Here is a 19,908-nt window from a genome sequence, read left to right as displayed (position 1 = left end):
CTTCCCTCCATACATAGTTACTCCCTCCATACATAGTCACTCCCTCAATATATAGTCACTTCCTCCATACATAGTCACTCCCTCCATACATAGTCACTCCCTCCTTACATAGTCACTCCCTCCATACATAGTCACTCCCTCCATAGTCACTCCTTCCATACAGAGACATTCCTTCCATACATAGTCACTCCTTCCATACAGAGACATTCCTTCCATACATAGTCACTCCCTCCATACATAGTCACTCCCTCCATAGTCACTCCCTCCATACATAGGCACTCTCTCCATACATAGTCACTCCCTCCATATGTAAACCTTGCCTCCATACATAGTCATTCCCTCCATACATAGTCACTCCCTCCATACATAGTCACTCCCTCCATACATAGTCACTCCCTCCTTACAAAGTCACTCCTTCCATACATAGACATTCCCTCCATACATAGGCACTCCCTCCTTATGGAGACATTCCCTCCATACATAGTCACTCCCTCCATACATAGTCACTCCCTCCATACAGTCACTCCCTCCATACATAGTCACTCCCTCCATACGTAGTCACTCCCTCCATACATAGTCACTCCCTCCATACATAGTCACTCCCTCCTTACAAAGTCACTCCCTCCATACATAGTCACTCCCTCCATACATAGTCACTCCCTCCATACATAGTCACTCCCTCCATACATAATCACTCCCTCCATACATAGACATTCCCTCAATACATAGTCACTCCCTCCATACATAGTCACTCCCTCCATACATAGTCACTCCTTCCATACATAGTAACTCCCTCCACACATAGTCACTCCCTCCACACATAGTCACTCCCTCCATACATAGTCACTCCCTCCATACATAGTCACTCCCTCCATACATAGTCACTCCCTCCATACATAGTCACTCCCTCTATACATAGTCATTTCCTCCATACATAGTCACTCCCTCCATACAGAGACATTCCCTCCATACATAGTCACTCCCTCCATACATAGTCACTCCCTCCATACATAGTCACTCCCTCTATACATAGTCATTTCCTCCATACATAGTCACTCCCTCCATACAGAGACATTCCCTCCATACATAGTCACTCCCTCTATACATAGTCACTCCCTCCATACATAGTCACTCCCTCCACACATAGTCACTCCCTCCACACATAGTCACTCCCTCCACACATAGTCACTCCCTCCATACATAGTCACTCCCTCTATACATAGTCATTTCCTCCATACATAGTCACTCCCTCCATACAGAGACATTCCCTCCATACATAGTCACTCCCTCTATACATAGTCACTCCCTCCATACATAGTCACTCCCTCCATACAGAGACATTCCCTCCATACATAGTCACTCCCTCCACACATAGTCACTCCCTCCATACATAGTCACTCCCTCCACACAGTCACTCCCTCCATAAATAGTCACTCCCTCCATACATAGTCACTCCCTCCACACAGTCACTCTCTCCATACATAGTCACTCCCTCTATACATAGTCATTTCCTCCATACACAGTCACTCCCTCCATACATAGTCACTCCCTCCATAGTCACTCCCTCCATACATAATAACTCCCTCCATACATAGTCACTCCCTCCATACATAATAACTCCCTCCCTCCATAGTCACTCCCTCCATACATAGTCACTCCCTCCATACATAGTCACTCCCTCCTTACAAAGTCACTCCCTCCATAGTCACTCCCTCCATAGTCGCTCCCTCCATACATAGTCACTCCCTCCATACATAGTCACTCCCTCCATACATAGTCACTCCCTCCATACATAGTCACTCCCTCCATACAGTCACTCCCTCCATACATAGTCACTCCCTCCATAGTCACTCCCTCCATACATAGTCACTCCCTCCATACATAGTCACTCCCTCCTTACAAAGTCACTCCCTCCATACATAGTCACTCCCTCCATACATAGTCACTCCCTCCATACATAGTCACTCCCTCTATACATAGTCACTCCCTCCTTACAAAGTCACTCCCTCCATAGTCACTCCCTCCATACATAGTCACTCCCTCCATACATAGTCACTCCCTCCATACATAGTCACTCCCTCCATACATAGTCACTCCCTCCATAGTCACTCCCTCCATACAGAGACATTCCCTCCATACATAGTCACTCCCTCCATACATAGTCACTCCCTCCATAGTCACTCCCTCCATACATAGTCACTCCCTCCATACATAGTCACTCCCTCCTTACAAAGTCACTCCCTCCATACATAGTCACTCCCTCCATAGTCACTCCCTCCATACATAGTCACTCCCTCCATACATAGTCACTCCCTCCTTACAAAGTCACTCCCTCCATACATAGTCACTCCCTCCTTACAAAGTCACTCCCTCCATAGTCACTCCCTCCATACATAGTCACTCCCTCCATACATAGTCACTCCCTCCATACATAGTCACTCCCTCCATACATAGTCACTCCCTCCATAGTCACTCCCTCCATACAGAGACATTCCCTCCTTACAAAGTCACTCCCTCCATAGTCACTCCCTCCATACATAGTCACTCCCTCCATACATAGTCACTCCCTCCATACATAGTCACTCCCTCCACACATAGTCACTCCCTCCATACATAGTCACTCCCTCTATACATAGTCATTTCCTCCATACATAGTCACTCCCTCATCACGGAGACATTCCCTCCATACGGAGATCTCCTCTCGATAGATATATATCATTGTTTTATCTGCTTGTGTTAAGTATTGTAATAGCTTTGACATTTTGAAGGGTTAGTGAATATTAAACAAGATATCAAAAAGTATTGGGATTGAATTACAAACTACTCTACCTAATTTATATGTTAATTTTGAAGTGCATTGATAAGATTACTTTTTCATTTTATTCTGAAGCTGAACTCTATGTTTAACTGGCAATTTATGATCTCAATGCTAATGTAGTCAATGGTAAATGTGATGTTCTTGTTTATATTATATATAGTTAGAAAATAGGACTCCTCTTTTATGCAGTTTAATGTTGGCAAATATGACCTTCATATTTATAGAGTTGGCTAAATATGACCTTCATATTAGTAGAGTTGGCAAATATGACCTTCATATTAATAGAGTTGGCAAATATGACCTTCATATTGATACAGTTGGCAAATATGACGTTCATATTAATACAGTTGGCAAATATGACCTTCATATCTATACAGTTGGCAAATATGACCTTCATATCTATACAGTTGGCAAATATGACCTTCATATTTATACAGTTGGCAAATATGAACTTCATATAGATACAGTTGGCAAATGTGACCTTCATATTGATACAACTGGCAAAAATGACCTTCAAATAGATACAGTTGGCAAATATGACCTTCATATTTATGCAGTTGGCAAATGTGAACTTCATATTTATACATTTGGCAAATATGACCTGTACGCTAATAGATTGAAAGTGTACTCTAAAAAGATGATACAACTGACTTCTTGGACATCTGCACTGTAAAGGGCTAAATTTTTAGACAATATCTTATAGATAAATAATAGTTAAACAATTGTCCAGAAGTTCAAAATGACATTTGGGAAAACTTTTTAATATTTAGGCCAGATAAGATTCTTGGAGAATGCGACTATCAGAAGCAGGTCTGCAGGGCTCAGCTTTATAATTTTGCAGAGGCGGCTGGTTATTGACTCGCCAGCTCTGATCAATACAGTTATAGCTAATTGACCAAGGTGTAGAGTTATAAAGTTTGTTTGCTGGAGATAAATCTTTTGGGGTGAAATAGGTGTCAAGGTTCAGCTTGGTCAGTTATAATTAATTGATGGAGAAGTATAAGGATGAGTTTGATGACGGTTCGATTTCCCACCCCAGTATTGACTTTACAGACATCTACCAAGAGTCGCTTGATGGTACAGGCAAGAAAATTAATCAAAGCAGAACATAGGAATTCAATCAAGAGAAACTGACCATCCAGGAACGGTCATTTATCGGACCCTGAGGGTCAAACGAAAAACATATATTAATAAAATATTGGCTGGGTGTTTACCTTCATTGGTGGTCCATTTTTTATTTCATGTCTCTGGTATTTAAACAGAAGTGCATGATACTTAATCATACTGTACATGTGTCAGTGTAGGAATTCTTTATTGACGCCATTTATCAAAGGCAGCAGTGGATACCACCATAACATCAAATAGGAGGTAATATATTTATAACCATGCCTTTAAAAATGATAACGAAGTATAATTAACTATCAATTACCTGTTGCTTTATTATTATCAGATGTTCAAATCTATTTCATCTTTATTGGGTGTTATTGAGTTTTAGTAAAACAGGATTTGAACATAAGGTAGGATTTTAATTTAATTAATTGTTAATGAGATAATATTCATTGGCATGAGATATAGAGTTGATAACCCCATGCTTGACCTTTGTAATGAATAATGAAAACACTTCTACAAGTCTTTGCTCTATGGGAAATTTCAAAGTCATGTAAATGTTAGATTTTCCAAGATAATATATAACTGATATTTTATTGACAGTACTTGTCACAATTCATATGGTGGAATTAATGAAAGATCCAAAAATGTCTAAAAATTCCTACTAACAACCTTATCTTAATTGAAAAAAAACCCAGATAAATAAATATAAATAAATTAGAATTCATTGAAATGATTTTGTACATAATTCTGCCTGTAGTGATTTAAAAAGATAAATGATAACAATCTCGACAGTATCTCTCCAAAATAGAAAGCACTGAGATTGGTCTAAACCTTTAAATGTATCAATATATCACAGAAAGTGTAGTGAACGACAGCATTATAAAATCTCATCCTCTATGAGGAGTTATAATTTTTATCATAGATATAAGATATTTTACCATAATTATTCAACAATAAGCCCATGCCTGATAATAAGCCCAGCCTTGTCTATGGAAAGTACATGTTTAGGTATAGCACATACTAACGAAGCCATGCGGACAGATGATTCTTATCAGATTGATAAAAAAGGTTTTTTTGTTGACCTGCAATAAGCCCACCCCTTTTTATTGTATTGATGTCCTGGGCTTATTACAGGATAAATAAGATATTGTCAAGATTTCTTTGTATTGATATATTCGTCAGTCTCGCATAATGTTGAAAAGAGTTCAATTTCAAAGGCTACAAAAATATACTGTATATACATGTACATATGTACATGTCTCACAGTGACAAAAAAATGTTGATAATCCTTCGTTCTATAGGTATTATTGATGGGTGATATTGACTGGGTGTGGAGGCTATTATGTCATATTGAAATGACAACATCTGCATGTTTGAAAGGGAAGACACTGGACTGTAATATATATATATATATATATGTACATACATAAAAAAGAAATATTAACATGACAATTGAAATTCCATGTCATGTTAATATTTCTTTTTTATGATTATACACAGGATACACAACATGTTTCTCTTATTTGAACTATATACTATATACATATCTTCTGTATCTCATCAAAATATCAATATTGTACTGTTTGATGGATATGAATCATTTATGAGAGGTGTATTGTAAACTTTTTGGAGACAATGGTAATTGTTGGTATATTATTTTGTTGTTATGTGTAGGTGGAATTTTCTTTCTTTTCATCAGTTTTTTTTTTTTTTTTTTCGTTGTAAAATTTAAAAGCATTTAAAAAATGCCACACCCAAAATTTAGAGAATCTTGCCTTGTATACATTGTAACACATACCTGTGATCCAATCACTGATACGTATGACTCCAGCATCTATTCCCTTGGCAGTGAAAACACCAGGTATACTTCACAATCCATGACAGCCTATGGGACAGTAAAGCTGCCAAAGGGAATTGACTACAGTAACATGGTTTTGTGTCCTATACTATTGTCATTCCTTGGGTTTTGCCATAAACTTAAAATCAATATCAATAGTTCCACAGGGACCTGTGATGTTTGAAATGTTTTCTAAAAAATATTACACCTCCAGTGTTTAAAACAAATCCCTTTAATAAATAAAAAATAACACATATGTATACACAACAACAAGTATACAAATACTGGAAAATCTTTCAGATAAATTTGATATATTTATAAATATAACAGTAAATATAACAATTGATTGAAAATATTCCAGAATCCTGTGTATAGTTCCTGACTTGTATGTAAAAGAGACGTCACCAGGTGTGTCACCAGGTGTTGAGAGACAATTCATCATTGTTATGTAATTTCAGCAGGAGTATTGGGAAGACATCACCAGTAGACTTAGATTAAGGATGGAAATAGTTAACCATAATTCAAAATGTAATTTCATGTGTATTTTAGTATTATATGTGTCTTAAATTATTATCTCCTAAAATAATTAACGTTGTGTCTTCCTATTTCAGAGAAATGAAGAAACTTCTAAGCTGAAGATTTGAAGACATCAGGATTGGTACAAAATAGCAGTAAGTTTGATATTCTCTGATTTTAAAATGTCACATTCAGAAAAGAAAGGATTTTAAAAATGTCAAATTAAAAAAAAAACCAACACACAGTACTTCAAACAGTTATAATGTGGTCACTGTTATTTACACAGCCAAGTCCCGCAACATTTTATATGTGTTTCTGTAAACAAAGCCACTGGTAGTTAAACTCTTCTAATTTGATGGTGAATATCTACCCTTTTTCAGAAAAATTAAAGATGGAAAAAGGCAGTGATCCAGAAAGTGGAAGGACAGAAAGTCCAAAAGCCAGTCAATATAGAATAAACCCAGAGCGTCGCATCGCCATACGTCCCGTTATCTGCCAGGGCAAAGAAATCACCTAAAGATGGGGCATCTGATGTTCCGCAGCTCAACCTTGAGCGACCACGACGACCTTGGACAGCTCATCCAAAGACACGATCAGACATGTCTGCCAACAGGGTTGTAAGATCTACTCAACTCAGGAAGTCCCACATGCGGCCCCCAGCAAGAACAACATTGCCGAGTACTACAGAGGACGAGAAACTGACCGTGATGGGGCTAGACACACAGGCTATGCTAGGCTTCACCCCACAGACCTATCAACTCCCAGCCACACCCACTGACCTAGGTCAGGGAGTCAGAACCCTGGTCTCTGGTAAGAACAGGCATTATAGTCATAGTCTTTATTGTAGCTTCCCGTATTTATCCTAAAATAAGCCCTCCGCTATTGTAAAAGTTAACCTTAATTATCCTCAAAGAAGCCCCTTCCACTTAGGTAAAAGTTTGATACAATATTTATCCTCAAATAAGCCTCTTCCTCTAGTGTAAAAGTTGAGTACCATATTTATCCTCAAATAACCAAGGAGCATCGTCTAGTGTCAGTTCATGTAGAAATATTTCTCACTACTCGTCCTGATAGGATACATTGATCCGGAGAATAGACCATGCATAGTAACTAGTGAGTAGGGTTCATTCATTGTATTTGTCCTAAATGAAATTCAGATCCAGGTGAAATTCAAGATGGCTGCTATCTTGAAAATCTTGTTATCACTACTCCTGAATAGAAAGTCATATTAAGGCAGGACATTCATTCATAAAAGGTTTATGGCGCATATTTTTAATTTCATATTTTTTTTCTTTTATCTTTTGTATTTTCAAAGAATCAGAATAATATGTTAACAATAATGTTGAGGTTCTGAACCATGACAAAAGTTTTTTTTATTTGGAATGTTTTTGTTTCATTATATAGATGACCAGAGACCAAAAACGCCAAAAGAGGGATGGACTATTACCAAGGTAGCAGACTCCAACAAAGAATCGACCCCAGAGCGCTCTAAGAAACGTCACCCTTCGTTTGAGACGTGGGTAACAGGCTCCCCTCATGACTCTGACGAATACGACACAGACCTGGAAACAGATTTACTCAAAAGTAGGCATTTTGTTTATGCTTAGATTAAAATTATACATAATTCATCAGAATAAAATGACAAAGTATTAACATATATATGATGTCATATAATCTTCGTGTTGATGTTGTATTTCAAGGTCATCTGACTTAAAGGGTAGCCATTGTCATTTGGCCTCTTATGTCACTTAAATCCTTGTTATAGGGCAATATTCTGTTTTAGTGTAAGACTATTAATAAGTTATATTAAAAAAAAATGGCAGATAACATTTTGTAATAAAACTTACAAAATTAATGTGCCATGAAATATCTTGTAACGTGCATAATTTCTTCTTTTTTTTTCCCTCAGCCATATCTGTTTTTCGTGATTCACTGCTACTTTTGTAAATTCTTGTGACCTTGACCTCTATTTTACCAAACTATTATTCATTTGACCTTTACCTTTGTATATGTGAAGTTGAGCTCTGTTTGACTTATTCTGTTGTTCATTTGACCTTTGCTTAGACCTGGAAATTGTAGAAGGCCAAGACAAGAAGAAAAAAATGCGAATTAAGAGGCGACGGCCTCCAGGAAAGTACCTCCGTGTGTGGGGTTGTAATGATGTAGATTTCAAAATTGTGATTGTTTTGAATGTTGAGATTGATCTAACACAAACATATATTCATATATATTAATTTGTATATTCAGATTTATGCAGCAATGTTTAATTTTGTTTTTCAAAATGTATAATCCTTATCAATACAGTATTTGTAAAGTCTTTTTCAAAAGTTTAGAAAAGTGAAATGTTCTCAATATGTTCAAGAATACTGATGGTTATAGCTGTCATATTCCTAATTTGTGTGTTCTGGATTGATTTCAAATAGAAAGATATTATAAAAAGAAACAATGTTTATTTCATAAAGCAACAAAAAGGACACTGTTTGTTTTTTGTAATTGATATGTTAAAAATTGTTAAGATAATTGTTAAGGTGTCCATAATGTTATTTGAGTGGGCTGTTTTTTATCTCTTATGTAATCTGCATGGCGTGAAGTGTCCTTATAGAACACCCATTGTTTTACTTCCCCCCCCCCCCCCGCCCTTTTTTTTATTTTCTTAAAATTTTCGTTTTTTTGTGTCTTTTTTTGTCTTAAAATGATTTCATTTTGTCAGCTTGAACATCTTTATGATATATCAAAAAACCTCTGTTTGCTGTGATTTAAACCAGTTCTATATACATATACGTGTACATATATTTTTGCTTAACTTACTGGTAATTGATCATTTACTATGGTATATGTAACACTACATTTGTTGAAGCTTAAGATATGAATATGATTAAATTGTTACATTTCTTCCTCTGCAATACCCAATAAAACATTGTAATCTTAACAAAAATGCTATGAGCACAGATGAATGATTTGTTGAGGAACTGGACTGGGTTGATTGCTGGTCGCCTTGTAACTCTAATGGTTAAAGCATCTGCCTGGAGTTTTGAGGTCCTGGGTTCGAGTCCTGGTCAGATCGACACATTTTCCCTCTCGCCTACATATGGTGCCCAACTTACTACCATTAGAAGGTGGTCAAGGGTCCTTTGGGTCAAAGACTTTGTTGGAGGAGGTAGGAAGGTTAAGCAGACCTAAACTGGACATAACACTGATGTTGAGCTGAAATGGTTAAAGTAACCATCTAGGCTTTGGAGGTCCCTGTTCGAGTCCTTGTCTGGTTGTTGCATTTTCCTGCTTCTGATATGATTTGTCTTTTACACTGACTTCTGACCTCAATGTACATGTTCATTATGTACATTCATCAAATTGTAATAAAAATCAGTATTGTTTTGGCCAGTACTTATATGGCAGTAAAACCGAGCCTACTTAAATTAATGCCCGTAAGTATAGGTTCAGTAAAATTATTAACAAATTCTTCTGTAATAAGCCCACCCTGTAACTTCAAATCAGAGGCTATTTCTAGTCCTCTGGGCTTGAGTTGCAGGATACATATACATATTATACTTTCAGACAGAAAGTTTACATGTATCACACGAGTCATTTGAGCCAATTGAGGACTCCTGTTTGAATTATATATCATAGCAAACGACCAGACTATATATCTCTCAGCTCGGACATCAGAATGACTCAATGTGAATGGTTCTTCTGTATACACTTGTGAAATAGAAAACGAGTCACTTTTTTATCACATAAATCTGTCCATTCAGTATCTGACGGAGTTATTCATCCTTTTATCTTGTTTTGAAAATCAATAATGGGCGTACATGTTACAAAGTATTCAAAAACCTACAGACATTACTTAACCTTTCTGCACTTAACAGTGTGGAGATTCCCAGCTAGATTATTGGAAACAATCTCAGATATCGTAAAGCCTCATGCAGATGAAAATAAGGATAATTTAAAGCTACAGGGAGTAGTTTGCTTGGCATGCCAATGATTCACAATTATCAGCGATCCTATAGTCGTTACAGAAATATGGTTCTGCCTTTAATATCATTCCATGTATATAAGCTCGATCTGTCCATTGATAAAATGCTCAAGATATGAACAATTTACATCCAATATATTGAATGATTACTAAATTATTCAATTTAATCTATGAAATTGATCTTTTTCGTTCTGCATGTACTTTTAAAAGTTGATGGAAAAACCTATATACAAAGTAGATATACATTCCAAACATTTTTGGTTCTTAAAAAATCCTTGATTCAGATTTCAAATCCTTTTCTGCCTCTCAGTTGTGTAACATTAAGGAATTGCTTCAGTAAGCTGTTTTGGATTCAAGTCAAACTGCCGAACTTTAAAATCAATTGTTGAACTGGTATGCAGGTATGCATATATCGAATACAATATTTGATTTGAAGGTATCAAATTTAAAGGGCAGCTGTTACAATGACTAACAACATGTATGAAGATATGTGTATATATATGTAAGGCTCTGACTACTAACAACATGTATGAAGATATGTGTATATATATGTAAGGCTCTGACTGGTTGGGGAATTATTACAGTACCAAAGCAATAAGGCAATGTAATTGATTGGATTGGGGAACGAGGAAAGACATTGTAGGGAGGGGGTAGGAGGGGGTAGGAGGGGGTGGTGGGTGTTGTGGGGTGGGTAGGGGATTGGGGAACAAGGAAAGACATTGTAGGGAGGGGATAGGAGGGGTGGTGGGTGTTGTGGGGTGGGTAGGGAATTGGGGAAGGGGAGGACATTGTAGGGAGGGGGTAGGAGAGGGTGGTGGTGTTGTGGGGTGGGTAGGGAGTTGGGGGTAGGGGAAGATATTGTAGGGAGGGGATAGGAGAGGGTGGTGGGTGTTGTGGGGTGGGTAGGGGATTGGGGAAGGGGAAGACATTGTAGGGAGGCGGGAGGAGGGGGTGGTGGGTGTTGTGGGGTGGGTAGGGGATTAGGGGTAGGGGAAGATATTGTAGGGAGGGGTAGGAGGGGGTGGTGGGTGTTGTGGGGTGGGTAGGGGATTGGGGAAGGAGGGAAGACATTGTAGGGAGGGGATAGGAAGGGGTGGTGGTGTTGTGGGATGGGTAGAGGATTGGGGGTAGGGGAAGATATTGTAGGGAGGGGATAGGAGAGGGTGGTGGTGTTGTGGGATGGGTAGGGGATTTGGTGAGGTGGTATTGTGGGTTGGGTAGGGGATTGGGAGTGGGAATTGGGAATGAGAGAAGACTTTAAATGAATCTGAGATACATTTCGATATTCATCCCATTACTTTGAAAGAACAAAACAAAGATATTCTGGTTTAATCCTGATTAATAGGCTCCCTCCATTGTCAAATACTTTGCGGAATCAACTGCTGACTGTCAACAATTTTTTTACTGGACAGCACCATCTGTAATAATTTTACTATTTCAATATTATGTAATTTTTAATGGTTGGATTGAGAAAAATATCTAATTTTTGAAGGAAGTAATGGGGCTGTTATTCAGCTCCAAACCTGCAGAAATATAGATTTTTTTTTTACAAAAATTAAGTAAGATAACAATTATCTACTACCTGCCATATGACTTGTATATTGAGGTTAAGGCATCAGCTACAACTCTACTACAGTCATCCCATATAGCTTAAACAGTGAGGTAGCCATCAGCTACTACTCTACTACAATCCCCCCATATGACTTGTACAGTGAGGTAGCCATCAGCTACTACTCTACTACAGTCCTCCCATATGACTTGTATATTGAGGTAGCCATCAGCTACTACTCTACCATAGTCCTCCCATATGACTTGTATATTGAGGTAGCCATCAACTACGACTCTACTACAGTCCTCCCATATGACTTGTACAGTGAGGTAGCCATCAGCTACTACTCTACTACAGTCCTCCCATATGACTTGTACAGTGAGGTAGCCATCAGCTACTACTCTACTACAGTCCTCCCATATAACTTGTACAGTGAGGTAGCCATCAGCTACTACTCTACTACAGTCTTCCAATATTACTTCTACAGTGAGGTAGCCATCAGCTACGACTCTGCAACAGTCCTCCCATATGACTTGTATATTGAGGTAGCCATCAGCTACTACTCTACCACAGTCCTCCCAGCCACCTGCTACATCTGTACTACAAGGCTACTTCACCTCAAAATGATTGTTGACTAAGCAATAAACCCAGTAAACAAGCAAACAATACACATCTTTATGACCTTGGGGTCATTTCCACAAACATTTAGTTGAGAGACTAAAGGGACAAGTATCTGTTATCAAAAGTCTGGACAAGTTCCGATAACTATGATTGATGAGGAATTGAGCTGACAGAAGTCTGACATCAATATCATCAATTTTCCCTTTCCTCGTATCAGAATACCATTGTTGATAAATGCTACTACTTTTTGTGAGAACTGTTATCATTTCTCAACGATCAGATTTCATTGATTCTACTCAGCAAGGATATTGTTTGTCCAAACAAGCTATATGTATCACGCAGACCTTTGGAATTGTAAACCCCCATTCAGCGTATTTTTATTTTTGTTTTCAAATGATGCAGATTCTTGGGTATTCTGACATTATCACAAATGACCAGAGGAATATCTAATTTCGTCATCATCTGCCCTATCTGATCCCTCCACATCATCGTTGTATTTTGTAATTTTGTTTTTTTATTTATTCATATCCGCGGCTTTGACTGGTGTATGTTTGCAGTGTTGTCAATGCCCGTGACAGTAGTGTTACATGATTCTGTAAAATGTCATATAGATTACATATGTTTGTCAGAAACTGTTGATTTTTTGGAACTCTCCTGTTCTACTATACTTTTCCTCAAATAAGCAGGCTTATTTGCAGGCATCACTATAATCATTAGTTCCCACAGTTGTCTTTTGTTGACATTAGTTTAAAAATATCATTCAATGCTGATGGTTCTTATAATATTCTTAATACAGTTTGTGGTTTAAGGGTCAGACTCAATAGCTGTTACAGAAATCACACATTTGTTATGCATAATGAAGTACCTTACACTTAAATGTAAGCATTCATTGATATTTCACAATTAAATGACATTATATCTGAATTTTGACAATAAAATTTTTGAAATACTTAATAATCAAAATTAGAAAAAACATAATGAATATGAGTTACTATTGTATTAGGAATTGAGGGTGTCTGGTGGTCTTTGATTACCAGTAAGGAGTAAAGTGTTTCAAGAAACCTGAAACTTTGATCAGTGGAATCATCTATTGTAGAACATGAAATGTTCATTGTTTACGATTAACTTTCTTTGTTTCCGTGGTTGCTATGGAACTATGAGTATAAATGTGAATATTGTTGCAAGGGCTAACCACAAAAATTTGTACCCACAAAATAACTGGAAAGCTCCAAACCACCAAATGAAAGTACACACAAATATTTCATGTTATACATATATCTGCCAGTGACCTGAGGAAATGTACTTATGTAAATATATATTGTTTACAGAGGAGGAATACCCTACTGACCCCACAGGTAAATCTGTTTACCAGGACCAGTGTCGGCGACAAGGTACGTCAGCACCACCTGGTGGTAAAACAAATTTACAAAATGACTTCAAACTACACAAGAACAGAGGTTGAATACTTTTAGATTCCTGATTGAACATGTTTGAGGATCATTATTATGTAGTCTTAAGTTTTTGGTGTTATTGCCATATTTGGACATAAATGAAAAGTATCTGCATTTAGTACAAATGTATTGAGTAATCAAATGTACAAACTTCAAACTCTGTAACATATGAATTACGTCCAAAACAGTTATGACTTATAGTCAGACCCATCTTACTCAGGAGTTGTATATGGCAGGGTAATTCATGGGAACACTTATTGTTACCATCTTTATCTGGCAATAAGCCCATGTCTGGAACATATGTAATAAGCCAAACTGGTCACCCGTTGCTATTGCAGTTCAGTAAAAAGTACCGTATATGCTACATGTATTTCAATGTACAGCAGTATAAGTTCACCCTTCTTAACTTTGAATCAGAATTATGTGATGGTCTTTGGGTTTATTATAGGATAAATATGGTAAAATTTTAAATATTTCTATTTGAAGGATTTATTTCAAAGGATCTTATTGTTGTTTAAGGTGTGGTACCTGTATCGTTCCTGTTCCGTCACCTTGGTGACAGGAACCTGAGAATGAGACACCATTACCTTGGAGGAGAAGGAACCAAACCTGTGGCTGCAGCACTTCAGGTAAATTAATCTTTTATTATTTTACATTTTGGTCTGATTTTACATATTGCATTTGAATTTTTTTCTGTCATTTAAGAAAAATATATTAGACTAAATTTTTCCAAAATGTTTGTAAAATGTTCAGTGTTTAAATTCTAATGAGGAATTCACAACAGATGTATAGACAGTGAATACAATAGAAATATCATTCTTTATATTGTTTTTATCACAATATCTTTATTCTTTATAACCTAATTATGATGTAATTCATCAAAATAATGTCTAAATGACCAACAAACAAACTGTTAGACCAATGATAAACGGAATAACAAATTGAACAAACACAGTCATTAGTTTTAAGATGGTCGTTTTATTGATAGAAAAAAACGCAAACTATTGATATTTGTACAGTTATGTTTACCTATGATTCTAGGAAATACCACATAATGTACCAAATATCATTGATCAATATAGCAATTGACAATATTTTTTTTTAGTTTTCCTTCAGTTTGCAAATAAAATGCCACACAATCTTGTATTTTCTCAACTATAGTCATATGATACCATTAAGAAAAGCTTTCCTCTAGCTTGCTTTAAGATAATTGTTAAACAGTCATGTGATTTGGATCAGAAAGGCTTTGGGCGAGCTTGCATAGCTAACTTAGCTGTAAAACAGTCATGTGATTCGGATCAGAAAAGCTTTGCTTTAGGTTCCTTATCTGACTTAGTATCCAAAGCACAAGAAAACAAAGGAAATTAGCCAGAAGTCTCTACGGCAACGGAACATAGATTCTCAGGGAGAAAGTAAAATCGGACTCGAATATCTCCGGTAGGAATCTGTACCAGCCTAATGCCTTAAATGATTTGTGGTAAATTGGTGTGTTCCAATCTGTGGAATGAGCAGTATTTCCCAAGTTACATTGATTGTCCCTCTTAAATGTTTTTCTCCATTTTAGATTTAACTTTGATATCAACCGGTTTTTTTTCTCATTTATGTAACAGAAGGATCGATGGCATTCTAAAGCAATCAACAATAACACAAGAAATATGAAAAATATATATTGTGTCTTTTTCAAAATTGTTTTAATGAAAAGTGAAATGTTCATTAAAAAGTGTAGCAATTAGCAATGAAAAATGATTACAAATTTACATTGACATATCTAGTGCTTTATGTTTGTATTAATGTGAAACCTGTTTTGTCTGGTCCATGAGTATTCCGACATCCAATTGAGTTCAGTCCAACTCATCACATTTCTTATGAATACTCTCAATTAAATAACCTATTCCATGGTACATGTATATAATTCATGGAGTCCCAGAGTGTCTGATAAGACAGGTGTCACTGTGTATATAACTTGCTGGATCCCAGAGAGTTTCAGATTAGAGAGATTTCACTGTGTATATACTTGTTGGATCCTGCAGGTTGTCAGATAAGACAGATTTCATTGTGTATATAACGTGTAGGGTCCCATGGGTTGTCAGTTCAGACCTGTATTACTGTATATACTTGCTGGATCTCACAGGTTGTCAGATAAGACAGATTTCACTGTGTATATTATGTGTAGGGTCCCATAGACGTCAGATTAGACAGGGGTCAATGTGTATACAACGTTATGTTTGATTGATAATAAGGAACTTACGAAAAGCTGAACATTAAAGATATTAATAAATCTGAATAAATCGATATTACGACATTACAAAGGATGTTCATATCTGACAATTAGTCCTGGTGTGCAGTTTCGTGATAAACAAACTTATTTATTGAGAACAGGAAACAGTGTGGTAAATTAGCTGAAGTTGCCAAGCAACATTTTACAGATACATGTATCTTTATGTTGTGTTTGTAGTTAATTAGCCGTTCTATAATTAGACAGGATAATTAAAAGTATGTTTCTTACAGTTTAACACAGTGACAGAGGCGCTTGACCTTGGAGACAACTACCTCCAGGCCGAGGGGGCGATGTACCTTGCCAGGATGATGAGGGACAATACATTTATAGTTTACTTGGTAAGTTTTTACCTGTACACCTGGTATATTTTTACCTGTATACCTATCAGCATATTGTAGATCGATTTGAATTGCAGTTGTATCTCACGAAGTCTTTTAAATTGAGAAATGTACTTACTTAGTATAGGATACAAGCACACGATTTAAGTGTTGAAACTGGTAGATACCAAGGTATCCCCAGAGCCCAAAGACTGTGTGTATTATGTAATAGAAGGGAAGTTGAAGATGAAACTCATTTTATATTATTATGTCCAGTTTATTCAGAGTTGGGAAGTGTGTACATCAAGCCGTATTTTTATCGCCGCCCTTCTGTATTCAAGTTAACTGAATTATATGCAAGTAAAAATGTTAAAACTTTAAGAAATTTCAGTAAATATCTAATGCATGCTTCGTCCAAAAGAATATCTCTACTCAATAACTGAATTTTGCGTTAGATAGTATTTGTCAAGTTTCGTTAATTTGCTTGCTTTAGAGAGTGTGTTATATACATGTGTGTAATGGTATAAATTATAATTATATCGGTTGTGTTCTCCGCCATCTTGTTCAAATGAATTGTAATGTACGTTTATGTATTATGTAATTCCTATATGTTGTGCTACATTCAGAAATAAACTAAACTAAACTAAACTAAAAAAAAAAAAAAAAAAAAAAATACCTGGTATATTTTTACCTGTACACCTGGTATAATTTTACCTGTATACTTGGTATATTTTTACCTGTATACCTGGTAAGTTTTTACCTGTATACCTAGTATAATTTTTACCTGTATACCTGTAATATTGTTACCTGTATACCTAGTATAATTTAACCTGTATACTTGGTATATTTTTACTTATATACCTAGTATATTTTTACCTGATGCCTAGTATATTTTTAGCCCACCATCATCAGATGGTTTGCTATTCAAATCGCCCTGCGTCTGTGTTCCGTGGTCCGTCCGTAAACAATTCTCTATTTCTCAGAAAGCACTGAAAGGATCTTTCTCAAATTTTATATATAAGTTTCTCTTGGTCCCTAGTTTTGCATATTGCATTTTGGGACTGATCGGAAAACAACATGTTCGACAGGTGGCCATCTTGGATTTTGACAGTTGAAGTTTGTAATCGCTATTTCTCAAAAAAGTACCAAAAGGATCTTTCTCAGATTTCATTTGATATAATGTTCCCCTTGGTGCCTAGTTATGAATGATGCATTTTATAACTGATCGGAAAACAACATGGCCCACAGGTGGCCATTTTGGATTTTGACAATTGAAGTTTCTTATTGCTATTTCTCAGAAAGTAATGAAGGAATCTTTCTGAAATTTCATATGTAAGTTCCACTTGGTCTCTGGTTGTGCATATTACATTTTGGGACAGATCAGAATACGAAATGGCCAACAGGTGGCCATCTTGGATTTTGACAACTGAAGTTTTGTTACAGTTACTTCTCAAAAAGTACTAAAAGGATTTTTTTCTCAAATTTCAAATGTAGGTTTCCCTTGGTCCCTAGTTGTGAATATTATAGTTTGGGACCGATCATAAAACAACAAGGCAAACAGGTAGCCATCTTGGAATATGACAATTAAAGTTTTTTTACTGCTAGATCTCAAAAAGTACTGAAGGAATTTTTCTCAAATTTCATATGTAAGTTTCCCTTGGTCCCTTGTTATGCATATTGCATTTTGGGACCGATCAGAGAACAACATTGCCGACAGGTGGCCATCTTGTATTTTGACAATTTTTCCCTATTAGAATGATCAATGTATCAGATTTTGAATCGGTCTATTCTACCATATATATCCTTATATCCTTATAATGCATCAATATATTTCTGTTTCAAGGACATCTCAAACAATTTCATCAAATCGTCTGGTGCCGAGGCTATAGCTGAGATGTTGGAGGTGAATACAACACTGAAGACAATATCTCTGTCAGGTAAGTACATGGCCGTACTTTTCTGAGGTAGATTACCTTATCATTCTCAGGTAAACATATCAAGGTAATTACTAATTTTTCTGGTAAATATTAACCATCTCAGGTGTACATTACAATTACTTATTTTCTCTGTTAAAATGAAAATCATATTGATCAATGATATGACTTAGAGAAAAGTCTTAGAATGAATATTTCACATTTAAGTGTATATGTTGCTTATCTTAGGAAACCAGCTCAGTGACAAAGATGCCTTACTGTTCGTTGATGCCCTGAAGAGCAACATATCTCTGACCTCACTCGACTTCAGCAATAACAACTTTGGGGAGATGGCAGGTGTCTATATAGGGGGCGCTCTGGTAAGTTTCAGTACTATATAGGGGGCGCTCTGGTAAGTTTATAAGTACTGTATGGGGGTGCTCTGGTAAGTTTATAAGTACTGTATGGGGGTGCTCTGGTAAGTTTATAAGCACTGTATGGGGGTGCTCTGGTAAGTTTATAAGTACTGTATGGGGGTGCTCTGGTAAGTTTCAGTACTATATAGGGGGCGCTCTGGTAAGTTTATAAGTACTGTATGGGGGTGCTCTGGTAAGTTTATAAGTACTGTATGGGGGTGCTCTGGTAAGTTTATAAGCACTGTATGGGGGTGCTCTGGTAAGTTTATAAGTACTGTATGGGGGTGCTCTGGTAAGTTTATAAGTACTGTATGGGGGTGCTCTGGTAAGTTTCAGTACTATATAGGGGTGCTCTGGTAAGTTTATAAGCACTGTATGGGGGTGCTCTGGTAAGTTTATAAGTACTGTATGGGGGCGCTCTGGTAAGTTTATAAGTACTGTATGGGGGTGCTCTGGTAAGTTTATAAGTACTGTATGGGGGTGCTCTGGTAAGTTTATAAGTACTGTATGGGGGTGCCCTGGTAAGTTTATAAGTACTGTATGGGGGTGCTCTGGTAAGTTTATAAGTACTGTATGGGGGTGCTCTGGTAAGTTTATAAGTACTGTATGGGGGTGCTCTGGTAAGTTTATAAGTACTGTATGGGGTGCTCTGGTAATTCAGTTTAGGCATGGTAGTTAGTATATTAGGGGGCTGCTTGGTAAGTTAGTACGTAATAGAATTCCACTGTGTTGTGCATATAACATTTTGGGACAGATCGAATACAAAATGGCCAACAGGTGGCCATCTTGGATTTGACAACTGAATTTTGTTACAGTTACTTCTCAAAAAGTACTAAAGGATTTTTTTCTCAAATTTCAAATGTAGGTTTCCCTTGGTCCCTAGTTGTGAATATTATAGTTTGGGACCAATCATAGAACAACAAGGCAAACAGGTAGCCATCTTGGAATATGACAATCAAAGTTTTTAGCTCGTCTCTTCGAAGAAGAGTGAAAGCTTATGTTGTCACTCCGGCGTCGGCGTCGGCGTTGGTTTTCCAAATGTTAAATTTTTGGTGCAAGTGTTGAAAGGCATAGTAATTTATGGTAATATGGTCCCTGTGGGGGTCAAA

General features: G+C 36.8%; 1 protein-coding gene across 1 annotated transcript in view; it reads left to right on the top strand.

Annotated features, from left to right (window-relative positions):
• LOC117331166 (leucine-rich repeat-containing protein 74A-like) overlaps positions 1-19,635 on the top strand; it is a 35,435-nt gene extending 15,800 nt beyond the window's left edge. The window contains exons 2-10 of the mRNA XM_033889764.1: positions 6,377-6,436; positions 6,662-7,091; positions 7,686-7,865; positions 13,753-13,815; positions 14,395-14,504; positions 16,384-16,491; positions 18,314-18,407; positions 18,633-18,763; positions 19,615-19,635. Coding sequence (XP_033745655.1) covers positions 6,881-7,091; positions 7,686-7,865; positions 13,753-13,815; positions 14,395-14,504; positions 16,384-16,491; positions 18,314-18,407; positions 18,633-18,763; positions 19,615-19,635 — 918 coding nt within the window. The 5' untranslated portion in view covers positions 6,377-6,436; positions 6,662-6,880. The remainder of the gene's footprint in view (positions 1-6,376; positions 6,437-6,661; positions 7,092-7,685; positions 7,866-13,752; positions 13,816-14,394; positions 14,505-16,383; positions 16,492-18,313; positions 18,408-18,632; positions 18,764-19,614) is intronic.
• The last annotated feature ends 273 nt before the right edge of the window (positions 19,636-19,908 follow it).

Source organism: Pecten maximus, chromosome 7 (genome assembly GCF_902652985.1).
Source record: "Pecten maximus chromosome 7, xPecMax1.1, whole genome shotgun sequence".
Lineage (NCBI taxonomy): Eukaryota > Metazoa > Mollusca > Bivalvia > Pectinida > Pectinidae > Pecten > Pecten maximus.
Note: the sequence above shows the minus strand (reverse complement) of the source record. Positions and strands in the feature narration are given on the sequence as shown.